Here is a 15,657-nt window from a genome sequence, read left to right on the forward strand (position 1 = left end):
ATGGCTCTCAACGTTCCAGGAGTGGTGGTGATGGTCTTCTTCTACCTGATGGTCCTTGGAACCGGTATCTGGGCCTCTTTCAAATCCAAGAGGGAGAGAAAGAAGAGTTCAGCGGACCAGATGGAGATGACCTTACTGGGCAACCGAGGAATCAACCAGGTGGTGGGCATGTTCACCATGACAGGTGAGTCCAAACTCCTCTCCTCACTTCTCCGTCCTGGGAATACGTTTTATTTGGAGATGTTTTCAGAGCAGAACGCAGGGATGGACTGCGGCTAAGAACAGCCCTGTAGGGCAGTCAGAACAGCCCTAGATGTGAGCAAAGTTTTTTAACTAATTACAGACATTATAGACGGGGTCCTGACAGCTGCAGAATACAAAAACATATATAAATGTATAAAATAATATAAAAGTTTGACTGTATATTTGTGTTTGGGTAGGGTATAAGGGTAAGGGTAGGAATCAACATTAGTTAATGCAGTAATAAGCATTATTATCTATCATTAGCATAGGGATTAGGGGTAATCGGTTAGGCTAATCCCAACCTTAACTCTATTTAATAATGTAGAAATGTATGCCTTTGTTAACATGAACACAATTAGTAAAGGATTACTAAACGATAAGTTAACTGTTAATTAACTGCTAGTTTATACTTGGTACTGCTTTACTAATGGTAAATAATGGTTAATAAATGTACCCTTATTGTGTTACCTGTATAGGTAATATGTGCAGTAACCTTGATTTCTGTCTCTTGTGATACTGTCGTTGTATATGTGCAGTGATAATACAATATGTTTTAAATTAACTAAAGCAGTGATTATAAAGGTCTGATAGTCTGGTAGATGAACTAGACTACGTCAGAACCAAAATACAAAATACTTGGTCGGTTCACTGCCACCTTGAGACTCAATGGCAACAACAGATGACCTTTTAAGCAATTTTGTTTGGATAACAAACCCTAACAAGAGGTTCCTCGCAATTCGTGCTTGGCACCTAATAACAACACGTCCTCACCAAAAAACTTGAGATTGTCATATATTGGCCCTAAAGGCTTTTTTCAGCTGCTGTGCCAACCATATCTGTTAATATAATAATATAATAATAATAATAATCTGTCTACACATTGTTTACGACCCAAACGTAGATGATGATTGATGACATTCAAAGTTTGTGTTTGTGTTGCATATTGTTTGTCGTGGTGGCTGTAAAAACAAACAAAAAAAACAACTGTAAAAAAACATGGTTGCATTCAGATGCAAAATATACGTTGCAAAATACCTTAACATATTTTCCAGTTAAACTGGAAAATCCAAACAACTTCATATGGTTTTACCCAAAACTATTCCAATAATTTGTCGTTCTTAGTTGGCCTATGGCTTAACAATGAAATAGGCCTGGGGGTTCTTAAATTTCTGAAATAATATCGGAAAAACAAGTTATTTGGCGACTTTATATGCTGTTAATAAGTTGTGTGTGTGCACGCACTTCATAACTAGTAGCTAACGTAGTCGTTAGCATGCCATGCATGCACTAGGGCCGTCATAATATCGTGCACCGGGGCCCCTTCGAAACTTACTTCCACGACTGCTGTAGGTTATAAATAATGTGTAATTGGAGTCAAATTATACATGTATATTACAAGCATATGAACATTAAAAGTAGATCAACTTGAGGTTTTTATTATTTGACAAATGGCTGTCAAAAGAGTAAGAGTCGACCACAGACTTTAATAGACTGCAGAAATAGTGTGGTAAAATGTAGCATCTAGTGGTGTGGTCGGGGCGAGGATAAACCCAAAAGATAGTCCTCTTTATTAAAATGGTTTTCTCGTCTGAATTAATGCATGAACACATGCATGTTGTATGCACTTTCCATCAATGGTACATTAACTATTGATCCACACAGTAATATGCATTAACTAGTAAACTAATGGTCTAGTAAATAACTAATAGTGTTAATGTGATTTAATGTTCATCAGGGGTCACCTCAAACCTTCTTTGTGTCCTAAGGTCAGGGCATTTCATAAGGAGAATGGGGTTGCAAAATGACACCACAGCCTTGCTTGGCCTCTATAAGAAAAAGCCTGCAACTTATAAAATATTTTTTGAGGGGGTGGGGGATTGACTCAGTCTTCTGTTTGCAATTTGCTGTTATTCTTTGCTTTCAATAAATGCCCTTATTGTTTGTCTGGTTTTTGTAATGGCAGGGGCTTTATTTTAAAGATTGCAGTGGATTGAAAAATGAATATAACCTGCCAAAAGCAGGTCTGCAATCCCGCACTAGGCATGGAAGTCACATTACACGTTACAGCTTTTATTACATGTGCACGGTCTGACCCCTTTGGCTATGTGCGGGTATTACTTCCTAGCTATTGTATGTGCTCGGTCCTGCTCCCCGTGACTATGTGAGGATATTGCGGCTTTGTTATTATATGTGCTGAAATGTGTCACATAAACATCAAGTGACAACATCAAGTGATATTTAGTATTTAGTAGTATATTGTGCCTCTGTGTGTGTTTATCTAAACAGGTGGTTAATATGTTGTGTGTGTCTGTGTGCTAATCCTGTAGCTACGTGGGTCGGCGGAGGCTTCTTCATCGGTTTGTCTGAGGCGGCCTACACCCCCTCGCAGGGGATCCAGGAGGTTATCGTGATCGTCATCGCAAATTGCACTACCTTCATTATCTGTAAGAGACTGAATTTATGATCTATATGAGCCTGAATTAATTATCTATAGGACCCATAATTCACTATATGGAATAGCATTGATTTATAATCCATTAGAGCCTTAATTTACCCTGGAAATCCAGAGTTCTCACGAGAGCACAATTTGTTCAATGTTGTTGTTGTTAGTGAGTCACTCTGGGAACGAGCAATATACTCACTCCCTGATTCCCCTGGCCCAGAACATTAACCAATCACATCAGTGTATCTGATATAGGCGGGCCAAAAGCTTTGCTGTTTTACCAACCGGATACGGCAAGAGTCTTATCTATAGGTTAGCTTTGCTGGTCTGGATACGTCACCCCTTGTATTCTTCTGATTGGTCGTAGTGTTATCCAATTGCATGCAGTGATATTTTCAAATGCATGCTTGGTGGCCCCCCTCAAGTTGGGCCATTTTCATTACTTGTTGCCAGACCTTACAGCTTTCTAGATGTGGGTCTGGATTTCCAGGCTAGCCTTAATTCGTTCTTGTAAGAGCCTTATTATCTGTATGTGCCTTAATTTACTTTCTGTATAAGCCTTAATTCATAATCTGTAAGAGCATTTATCAATTATCTGCAAAGGTCCTTTTACATTGAACACCATTCCATTCCATTCACATGAAAATCTCAATACAAATGTTTAGCCTGATCATTAAATCACAAAAAAGGTGAAATGTTTCCTCTTTATATATGACTAGCCTCCTTGAATATTTGACTTTGTCTTCTCCAAAGGTGGCTTTGTGTTCACCAAGCCCATGAGGGACAGGAGATTTGTGACCATGCTAGATCCCTTCCACATTAAGTATGGAAAGGGAGTAGCATGCCTCTTCACAACATTGTCCCTCATCGCTGACCTCATCTGGGTGCCAGCTACACTTGTGAGCTTAGGTAAGTTGGATGAACCAGACTTTCAAATAAACAGGGTAGTATTTTCTAACCATCAATGACACCCAATGATCTAACTAGTTTAAACACATTTCTTTCATCAATGGTGTTTTTTTTTTAAGTAATTGGGATTTTTTTTCAGATGTGTATTGTTGCGACAGATACAAAACGAATGTGTCAACATTTAAACTTGCAGAGACTCAACTTATTTTAATAATTGTACCACAAAGAGAGTATTGAAATTTTTATTGTTAACACTTATATTTGTGCTTAAACGGCTAAGCACAAGGTATATTTTCCCCCTCTCATGTCAAGAGTCCCCAAATCAAGTACATGTCTGGTTCTATGGTCATGTGCTTAACCTTGTCCTTCCTGGCAAAACAATCAGTTGGTGGATCACTATTTGCACAATTTAATGGATGGAGTGTGGGAGAGTGAAAGCCAGGACCAGCGGCTGGTGGCCCAAGGATGCTGCTCTGAATACTGACCCGTTGATACTCTACACTTGACAAAAGGGACCTCTGTGCCTTATGAACTGTGTCTGTGACATATCTCAGAACAGCAGAACAGTGGTCATGGGAAACTATGTCCTGGCCGATGGGCAGAATTAAATAATCTATTGGTGCCTCAATCTTTTCCTCTCGTGTTCTTTCTCCTCATTCGTCTCACATCGTCTCCTCTCTCATGCCTCCTGTCCGCTTTCTGTTTTCTCAGAGCTCATGTACTCTCTCTCCTCTCATCCAGGGAAAAAAAGAATATGAGGTTAATGGGCCATTTTGACAATCCTGCAGACATTTTAAGATCATTGCATGATTATTTCTTTCTTTATTTTAAAAACATAGGCTTACAGTATATTAAAGGACAAAGCCCACTAGATGTAGCACCCTAGTCCTTCCTTGCTGGTAATGATGAAGTATTATATTGTTAAAATGTGATTCTGAACATATTCAAAGGCTTTTGCAATGTGAAGTAGAGTGTGTCTATTTCAGAAGGAACTGACTTATTCTAACATGCAATTAGCATGGCATAGATAGTAACAAGTAGCCTCCCTTTGAGGCTGTTTTGTAAACACAAGTTACAGAAGTTGAAACTGAACATTTGGCGAGTATTGCAGAAACTGAGTACCCTCAAATGATAATAGCCTAGCGTGATAGATCCCCTATTATTGTGACCTTGCCATTATTTTGGAGAGCACAAATTAGCAATTCCTTTGTTACATTTTGGAGTTTAATAATTGATTAAACTATTTAATTAAGTAATTATTTAAGGATACATTTTCGATTTAATGATTTCCCTCCACCTGACCTGCTTCCTATTTGCGTTCTCTTGTGCATTCCCAGGTGCTGTCATGAGTGTTATTCTGGATATATCCTACACAGTGAGCATCTGGATCTCTGCTGCCGTAGCCATCAGCTACACGCTGCTGGGGGGTCTCTACTCTGTGGCCTACACAGATGTCATTCAGCTCATCCTCATGTTCCTCAGTGCAGTAGGTCAAAAAGAGAAACACCCTTTAATTTATGTCCCACCACCTCTACTAATGTCCATACACCCTTTACCCTCACACTGTGAGCCATTATCAGATCGGATTTGGTTCAACTTGCCTCTCCTGCAAATTAAGCACATACATGCATATATGCAGGCGTCTGCGTCAAGGAAATTTCTAGATGGACTGCCCTATTAGACAGACAGGTGAAGATGACTCCATAACGCTTTATCTGGCCTTGTCCCCTCTTTTGTCTATTGGCCGAAATAATCAACACCAACACACACCAACACGTTCTTTGAGCAAGTCTGACATTTTCTGATCACCCAGAGCAGAGTGGAGACGTCTGCATGTTACACATTGGGATATGATCTTTTTGCAAGGGAGTTTGCACAGGAGATCCAATATATTTGCCGAAGCTGAGACAGCATGGCCTTTTTCCACTGTGTCCTACTTGTTTTTGAGTTAAAGCTTGGAAACATGATGGTCTTTCGGCAAGATTGCTGGATACTTGGTCTCCTCTGGCTTTGACAATCTGCTTAACCTTCTGCCAACCCTGCGTCTGGCCTAAGGTTTAACTTTTTTTCTTGACAGTCAGTTCTCACTTTAGTAGTGCACTTTCTTTCTTGAATCCTTGCTGCTGACAGAAGCACACAATATCAAATTCAGCTTTTCTATTGTCATCTACTGACATATTGGATGCTGCGAGTGATGTTAAACTTGATCATCCATCCATCCATAATAATTTAGATTGCTATTAGAGGTAAATTGGGCCACTCCTGTTCTGCTCATTGCTGAAAGACCGGTCCATTTCTCCAGAGATTACATCCTAGGAGGGCTTCAGCAGTTTGACCATGGGACGCCGAATAAACTGGATAATCCTTGGTGTTGATGTATCACCACTGCTTAAAATCTGATACTTCCATGATGGCAATGACTCGATTGACAATGAATGTCTCTGAATTGTTTGGTTTAATTCTAGATGACCTTTAAGACTGAAGTACTGTCAGTCCAGAATACTGAACTGCCTAGTTAAATCTGTAGTTCTTTGGCTAACATCAGTTTGATCCGAACTGATTATACACCTTCCTTCAATTCCATCCTCTGTATGGTCATCTCTTTGAGGTGCAACTCTAGCTTTGCCATCAAAAATGCTATGTGGAATTCTGCTTGTAAGACGGTCCCATAACCAGACTTGCTTGCATTGCTGAAAAGGTGTGGCTTTGCAGATTTGATCTTGCCAAAGATTGCAGGTTTGAAACATCTGCTGATGCGGAAATCTTGTCCAAAGATCAAAGAGCCATCTTTGCGATTGTTGAATATAGATCTCTGGAACCTTGTTCCAGAGACACAACCATATCCAGCCTGTATAGGCTGGATAGGAAATCCACCACCACGATTTTGGCTCTATTGCATAGTTTTCTGTAGTGAAGGATGTGAGACAATCATCTATATATAAATTGGTCTGGACAATGTGAATGGCCTCTGCAGAAAAGTGATCCTTATAGAGCTTGTAAGTTGCATGCTTCTGTTTCCGGTACATGGGATCTTTATGATTGATTTCTCATAATGCATTTGACGACCAGATCAAAATGATTTTCTGGTCCCATTTGAATTGTGCCATGAATGTCAACATATGTTGAATATATTGTCTGTGAATTTCTAATATCATTTTTCATGCAAAGAATGCAACAATTTAGCGGGTAGAAGTTTGATACGGTTAGGTTTTTTGTCATGGTGCTTTATGGACTACAACTCCACTCGCACACGGATCCCGCTTGGAACACATTCGGGTGACATTCGGGTACAAAACACACAGGCATCTTGATCTGATAATACCTATGGATGGCTCCGTAGATTTTCCTAGCCTAGAGGTCCAATCTAGGGGATCTAGTGGAAGGGGCGTGACTTACGAGCTCTATTGTCATCTGCAGTTATTTTGAGTACATGACTGGCAAAACTGGATGAAGATGTAGCTCCAAATAGATGTAATTCTATACTCAGCAAGGCTCTGATTAAAATCACCTCCTGGCCACCATTGAAGTGGAGAAAGTCTTTGCCAGATAGTCTGACTGACTTGATGGAACATGCCTTCTATGTCAGCTATTAAGGCAAATGTTTTCTCCCTGAAGCGCAGTAAGACACCAATGAGTGTGGTGGCTAGCTTGGGACCTTGGATAAATTCACTGTTCCGTGATGCTCCATGGTGAGAGGTAGATCAGTCAAACACAACGCAGAAGGCGGCCTTCTTTGGATGATACACACTATATATGTATGGTATGTACAACAAAAGTCTTCTCTATCAAGCTCAGACTCTGTCACAGCCTTAGCATGCAGCTTTGTGTTTTTCTTGAACTTCTTCTGCAAACCTAATGCACGTTGTTGGACCACTTGGCGATTGTTAGGCATTCTGACATTGTCATTCTTGAACAGTATAGGAAGTTGATAGTGTCCATCTTTGAAGGTCGCTGTTTCAATGGTGCTCATGAATCTTTTGTCTTCTTGGGATCTGTCTTTTCTTCATAAGCTCTTTCAGGGAAGTCATAATCGAAATGCTGCACCAACAAATCTGACTTAGTTAGGCTAGATGCTGAAATGCGGCTTGAAGCAAGGAAAAACTTGCACCTTTAAATCCTGTTGGCACCAGATTCCTCAGAGGTAAAGAAGAACTCATTATGCCCATACTTTATTTGTGTTTCATTACAAAAAACTATCAAATTGATTCTCTTTACTTTCTCTCTCTTAACTTGTGCCCTGTGAAATGTTTTCACTGTTTTAGAATGAACCCGGGGACCAGTATGATTTTTACATTGCAGAGGTGAATTTCGGGAATGAACAAAGTTTGATTATCTGATTATTGGGACCACAATCCAAAATCCTAGTTTGTATGTTGTATTGTGTGGGTCTACAGTGATAGTATGTTTTTTTGTGTATTTCTACAGTGGCTGTGTGTTCCCTTTGTGTTGATGAGCCCTGCAGCGTCTGGTGTCTCCAACACAACACTCAACCTCAACAGCACCGGTTACCCCCCGTGGCTCGGGACCTGGGAGGAAGACTCCCTTCTGATGAAGGTTGACACCTTTCTATTCTTGGTAAGCTGCAGGAACAACATCCTTCCACTACAAGAATCAGTATAAATGTTGTACTACCGAAGTAACGTGAGCTTAGACTCCGTCACTCTGGAAGCAAAAGTGGCGTTTTTTGCCCAAACGTGACAAAGATATGTGACTCACATTAGAATTTTTTGATAATAGTTTTAACAGCACAAATCACATGAAATCTGATCTTTAAATTCTGATTGGGGCCACATTCATATGTGGTCCTGAATCAGATACAGATCAGATGTTTTGCAAAGCAACCCGAGTGTGAACAGTCATATTGGAATTCATGCGACTTGGACGTCCCCCTAGATCGACACTCGTCACAGTTCTGCTCTGGCGAGAGCCAATCTGTGAATACAAACATGATGCATAACTGCGATCCTACGTTGAGGCCATCCCTATATGCTCAACAGTGTAGTTGTTCCCAGTTCCACAGCTGGGGCTGTATGTAATACAAGGATATTGTGTTGGTCATGTGTTTACATGCATATGTGTGGTCAAGCTGTCTTCTAAGTTGTTTTTCCAAAGTACAAGAATGCTGAATGCACCGCAAAGCCAATACAAATATGCCCACTTTTACTTTGTAAAGCATTTTCATTAAACATAATAAAATAAAAAATATAAAAAAGAATTATAGGAACACTCAACATACGTACAAGGAATATTTGACCGATTATCTGGAAGACCTGATGGGCTTTGATGAGGTGTTTGAGGACCCACAAATTTGTTAAAGAGTTAAAGACAATACAATCCCCACACCCCCTTGAGATTACCCCAGTTTAAGGGACCCTCAAAGAAGGTTGCAGTTCCCCTTGTTTACAGTTGTTTACACTACAAACAATTTACAGAAATAATTTTGTTATTAAAAAAAAAACGTTCTTCACAAATTATTTGGAAACAAAAACATTGGATCTGAGCAATAAATCTGAATTAAGCATTAAGGCTAGCAGTGTGTTCGAGCCTTATTGTCAATACATCCCGTGTTTATCGAGAGAAGCTCTGGGACGCCTATCGGCAGAGTAAAGTGCGTGGTTTGCTATGGTATGTGAATACATTTTGGTTTAAAGAAGAGCCTGAATGTTTTTGCTACTCTGGTCTTTTCCTCTTAGATGCTGTGTGCATCTGAGCTTGGTGTTCAATGTACATTTGATCATTCGTAATGCCAGGATACATAAACGGTTAGGTCTCGACAGTTCCAGATTTGTTTTGTTTTATATCATTAGTTTATAAATTGAAATACTTTCACAAAACCAAATTTCTCTTTTGGGTGTCTTGGTGAAAATATCAGTATCCCATCAGGATCCCATCATGACGATACCCTAGGGGTGTACGTTATAAACGGTATAGAAAGTACACCGGTGTGAATTTGCGCTACGGTATGGATTTTGACCATACCGTGAGACCGGTGTGACCGTAAGTAACGTAAATACAGAAACGTAATTTTATTATTTTTCTTATTTTTCATGTGAAAAGTAAAGTTACGCGAAACTACTGAAAATATAGTAACGAAACGTTGTTCCTTTTTCAATTCGGAGCAACGTTACTTTTCCCAGGGACCGATTTGCCAGCGATACTATGCTATTGTAGTATGCTATTGCGCAAGCACGCAGGCACGCAGCCTGCGCAATAGTCTCTTCACAAGCACTCATCCACTCTATGAGACAGACGCTGGTAGCGTGAAGCTGTCTCTGCATCTCAGACATCGCTTCCACAGGCATTTTCCAAAGCCAGTTCTTACGACAAAAAAGCCAGCGGTGGAACGAGATAACAAACACCGTCACTGTTTACCTGTGTAAGGACATAGTTCCCTTTCAAAATGTCGATAGAAAGGGCTTTAAAGAGATGATCAAAACACTCGATCCCAGGTACGCGTTACCTGCCCGCACACACTTCAGCCAAATTGAGATGCCAAAACTATACGGCAAGGTCCGCGACCAAGTGGAGAAAGAAATCCATACTCACCATACTGGAAGTAACTTAAAAAAAAGAAAAGATTTAGCATTTTTTTATATTGCAGTTTTGCTCAATAAATGTTTTTAGAATACTTCTACACAAAAAAAGCTGCCTAACCAGTATTTTACCCCTTCAGAAGCATTTATATCGAAATTAGAATATAAAATTAACATACCGTGATATAATACAGTACAGTCTATGCCTCAAATCATACCGTGATATAAATTTTAGTCCATACCGTACAGCCCTACGATACCCTTATTGTTTGATCCGTATATCCTACATTTATTGAGACAGATTGCTTTTTGTCTTCCAGACTTTGGGGTCTATAGCCTATCAACCAGTTCATCAGAGAGTCTTGTCCGCCAGTTCCTCCCACACGGCAAAAATCAGCTGTATCGCTGCTGCCGTAGGTTTCATCATCTTTGCCATCCCTCCAGCTATAATTGGAGGTGTGGCTGTCACTGCAGGTAACTATTTTACACATGGTAGGAACATGCATGCACATGTAGACTAAGACTAATTCTGTGTACATTTACCCTCCTTAACAAAAGTAAATATGCATCTGGATCAATATATACAGGGAAGGATAGTGTACCAGCTACTAGGGTGTAAGTCCCCCAGCTGAGAGGTCCCGGGTTTGATCCTGTATGATATTTTAGTCCAGGAAAGGCCGCCGAGACAGGATCGCTTTTAACTCACTTTATTTGGTTAAGGTTATTGGTCTATTGTCTATCGTCTATGAAACAAAAGGAGAGGGATCGTATATAACACACGTGGAGCGTCTCTAAGCTTTACATCTAATCGATACGCCGCCCAAGAGATTCTGCCTCCTTGGTTCAGCTCTTGCCTTTTATAAACAGGTGAGAGTAGACTTCTTCTATGGTTTTCTCACTTCCTCTGTGTGTCCGTTGCTGCCCCTAGTGTAAACGTTTGTAACTTTGTTAAATGTGCTCAGTACTGCCCTCTGAGGTTGTGTGAGAGTATTACTGCTTAATTTGTCAAATGTGTTCAGTGCTGCCCTCTGGCAATTGTGAGGGGAAATTACCTCTAAACTATGCTCGGTGCTGCTGGATGTGGCTATGTGAGAGTATTACAGTAAAAATGTATCACTAGGGAATATTACAATTAAAATATGTCACAATCCCTAATATCTGTAGCCTTCCTGTAGGCATCGTGAGCAAAATGCCTAAGCTTCTGAATGACTATATTGCACTGTATTGACTGTATTGTACTTGTATCTCAACTTTGGATAAAAGCATCAAGTAGATATAAATACAATTTTGTAAAAACTGGCTCCAGAGGGAATCAAACCCATTACTCTTGAAGGGTCCATGCTCTTTCAATCGGGAGCACTGTGGGCTGACTTCCTGTATGTGTTCCTCAGACTGGAACAAGACATCCTATGGGTCTCCTTCTCCGTTAGAGCGTGGTGATGGACAAATGATCTTCCCCATCGCTCTGAACTACCTCACGCCACCCTACATCGGCATCATCGGCATTAGTGCAGTGGCGGCCGCTGTGATGTCATCAACTGACTCAGCCTTGCTCTCTGCTGCCTCTACATTTTCTACCAACATCTACAAGAACATCCTGAGGCCCCAGGTGAGGCCCACTTCTTTGTAGAATTTTTAGGTTAAAGGTCCCATGGCATGTCATTTTCACTCTATGAGGTTTTCTATAGGGATGCACCGATTGTGAGATTCTGGGCCGATACCGATGTTTAAAATAACAATTTGGCTGATAGCTGATGCCGATACTGATGTTTTTTTGTTGTTGTTGTTGTTATTTATTGCACCTTTACATGCACGTTCTTGCCTTTGACCTCAATGAATTGAAAATGACAACTTTTCATTGGATTGCTCCGGACTCGCCATTTCTACTGCTTCATCGAATCTGTTTGGTGTTTGTGTGTGCATGTGTCCTGTATCCTGGCTTGTGTGTAAAAACACTGGCTCTGATTGGCTACCATGAAACATGACTCTGCCTTAGCCAATCATAATCGCTTATCTCGTTGTTAAACCAGCCGGTCTCCTCACTAGCAGTTTGTGTGTGGAGCCAGGGGTGCATTCGGATTACGCAGTTTATTCAATCAATTCATATTAACGCACCGCATTTAACGGTCAGTAACGGTAACAGCGTTGTAACAACGGAAACAGTAATTAGTTAGATTACCCGTTACTGAAAAAATAACGGCGTTATTACAAACACTGATCAAATCTCATCAGCCATTTGAAAAACAGACATGGAGAAGTGTACAACGATTACCTGAAAGCTGCTAAAAAACGGAGAAATTAACGGGACATCAAGAAAGCACAAACCACCACCAGCAAGACTTAGTCGATAACCACAGCATTTGAGAAAGGGAAAAAATTCCCCACGGACAGCGCCAAAGCTAAAGGGATCACTAACAAGGTGATGGAGCATTAGATGACCAACCTTTCTCTGCTGTGGGGGATGTGGGGTTTCGAAGCGAAAAGGGTTTCGAGTGAAATGTCACTGTTCTTTTTCCGAGACAGTGAAATACTCCCACACGACCGACATTTTCTTTCACTTTTATTTGTAAACAAACCACACGTGCGTGCGGCACCCGCCGCTTACATCATCACGCCAGAGGCGTGTCCAGCCAGCGGCTCTTATGGGTGGTATTATTAGTAGACTACCACCTGTTGCATCTTCTCCGAAACTGCAAGTCAGACCGCAAATAATCAACACAACATTTAGCCAGCGCAAAATTGATATGACACAACAGATAAACATCGGCCACTGCCATCGGTGAATGTCATCTTATTTCCCATTAGGCCGATGGCAGTCAACAACGCGAATATCGACCGTTACCGATGTTCGTCCGATAAATCGGTGCATCCCTAGTTTTCTAACATTAATATGAGTTCCCCTAGCCTGCCTATGGTCCCCCAGTAGCTAAAAATTTGGGATCAAATACTGTATTAGGGGCCCACTAACACCTATATATAAGCATCCATAAAGTAGCATGCCATGGGAGCTTTAAAGGCTGTGTCAATTTAGTTTTCCCCAACAGAACTGTTAAAAAATATTCAGAAAAGATGAAGGGAAAGAGAGGTGTGCTAGAAAATAGCTTAAATATTTCAACAAATGTTTCAATTTAAATTTATCTTGGTTTCACTATAGAGTTGGGTTTCACCGGAGAAGATGAGAATTTGACGGCAGTAGATCGGAATCTGTGAGCTAATTGGTGGCTAATGTTCCCCTCTCCTTCTAGGCATCCCAGAGAGAGATGCAGTGGGTGATCCAGGCTGTTATAGTAGTTATAGGCATTACAGGAACTTCACTCACCTTCACCGGAAAGGGGGCATTGGGGATCTGGTACATTGGAGCATCGGTGGCCTACGTCTTCATGTTCCCTCAACTGATCTGTGTGCTTTTCTTGGACAAGGCGAATGGTTATGGGTCTCTTATGAGCTTTGTGGTGAGTTTGGTCTTGAGATTGTTGTGTGGATGGCCCAGCTTGGGGATCCCAGCGGTTCTCTACCTCCCAGGAGGCTCCTTCGAGGATGGGGTTCACGTCCAGCGCTTCCCGGTCAATACTCTGTGCATGCTATGCTCCTTGGCCTGCATCCCGATCTTCTCCTACCTGACTGCTCTACTTTTGGACAAAGGCATAATCCCTGAGGCATGGGATGTGCTCAATTTCCTTAAGTTACCCAGAACGCTACCAAGTTTGGAGGCTTCCAACAAAGACAAGAAGTGGAGGTTGGAGGAGAAAGACCCTCAACAAGACCCCTCAGAGCCAATGATAAACACCACAGGCCCTAGTTAGACGGTCTAAAACGCAGACGTCAAGGCGCAAAGTCAAAGTACTTTGTGGGCGGTTCTACGGTGCTGTTGCTATTATGACGGCGAGATAAATTAGCTTTGCGCCTGGCGGAAATCTAAAATGGGTTGGGCTGAAACCTGTAGGTGTGTTTTGGGCATAACGTGCAATAAACCAATGAGAGTTCCACCTGCCATCCCCTTTAAGACCCAGCGCATTTGACTTGGCGAGTTGATATTTTGACAGCGCGTTTGCAGTCCGCTGAGACAGATGCATGACCACATGAATTTCAAACTTCAAATGGCTCAGTTTATGGCCAAATAATAGGCATAATTCATACATGGAATAGCATTTTCTTCTCTAACTTCAGAAACACTGATTCGTCATGTAAATTGCGGTAAATACAACTTAAAACATATATGATATGCGGACACGGTCCTCGATGGCCGCAACTGTGGGTCTATTTAATGATATGCGGCAATACATATACCAATACCAGTATTGTATACATTATCGTTATCGACTTGTGTTCATAATATACATGTGTCCCCCCGTTAATATACATCGCCATGGACTGTATTATGTGCTACGTGTTTAGTTTGCGTGTGTTTAAACAGAGTATAGCAAGCCAAGTGTGCCACAATTAGACTTTAATGAAACGCGTGCTAGAACGCCAGAACGCATTCCGGTATTCCAGCACGCGTGCCAGAACGTGTTCCAGCGTTTCAGCACGCGTGCTGAAAAGCGTTCCGGCAAGCATGCTGAAACGCCGGAACGCGTTCTGGGATGCATTTCAGCACACGTGCTGTTAATATGCTAATGAGCTCCTCCCCTCAATTTTCTCAGCCAATAGATTTGAGCCGTTTTCACCCAATCATATGCTAGGGCAAACACACAGACAACATCGGTCGAGTCCAGAGATCGCAAATCTTTCCTGTTGCAACGTTTGCTCACACTTGTGTTAGTTTAGCGTGTCTACCTAACATCATATCTAACATTTGCAGACATTTTGTGTTATTTTAATAGTTATTTGACAGATATTTTTTGCTATCTAAGGCATCTTGTCATCTTGAACGAGAGAGAGCGAGAGGCTTCAGAAGGGGTGTGCGCAGCTCTAGTTATGCATCATGCTCATGTTCATGCTCGTGCACGAGTGTCCGACTTATTTTGTGCTACACAGAATCAAATACAAACCAAATCATTTAAATTGGGAGACTTTCTTTAACTTCATAAGGGAAGTGCGTGGATAGTAGGCTACAGTGCACCCTCCACAGTTATGTGTCAAAACCAGAAATGCAACAGGGGGGTAAATGCTTTATATTATAGATACTCTGATTTTTGCAGCAGACAGTGCAATTATGCACCCGTAGTTATGTATTGTGCTCATAATAATAAATAAATGAATAAAATGAATCTTGCATGCCGTTTAAATCATGGCTATAAAACCATTGTCTTTGCTTGTTATGTTATTTTATGTAACCGTGTAGGCCTAATGATGTTCTCTTATTTAACAACTTCAAAAAAAACGTTGATACATTTTTTGAGCAGCTATGGCGTCTTCTTTCTTGGGATTTAATAGAGCGTCTTAATAAACCATTTTTGTTGCTTCGAGGGGGTCTGGTGGTCTCTGTATATAATAAATAAATACATATCTAAATAATATGTATATCAATGGTCAGATACAGATCTTGTTATAAGGATAAACTACATACATGGTCTACTTATAATATTA

The 15,657-nt window shown here is 41.0% G+C and overlaps 1 protein-coding gene across 1 annotated transcript; it reads left to right on the plus strand.

Moving 5' to 3' along the window:
* Positions 1–13,931, plus strand: LOC311393062 (high-affinity choline transporter 1-like; the record flags this gene model as incomplete). Its single annotated transcript, XM_084488767.1, has 9 exons — positions 1–184; positions 2,571–2,687; positions 3,440–3,595; positions 4,933–5,081; positions 8,021–8,170; positions 10,449–10,602; positions 11,520–11,737; positions 13,374–13,580; positions 13,812–13,931. The coding sequence occupies 9 exons, from the start codon at positions 1–3 to the stop codon at positions 13,929–13,931; spliced, it is 1,455 nt and encodes a 484-aa protein (XP_084344893.1).
* Between the last annotated feature and the right edge of the window lie 1,726 nt (positions 13,932–15,657).

The sequence above is a fragment of the Micromesistius poutassou genome (genome assembly GCF_964030765.1).
Source record: "Micromesistius poutassou genome assembly, chromosome: 1".
Taxonomy (NCBI): domain Eukaryota; kingdom Metazoa; phylum Chordata; class Actinopteri; order Gadiformes; family Gadidae; genus Micromesistius; species Micromesistius poutassou.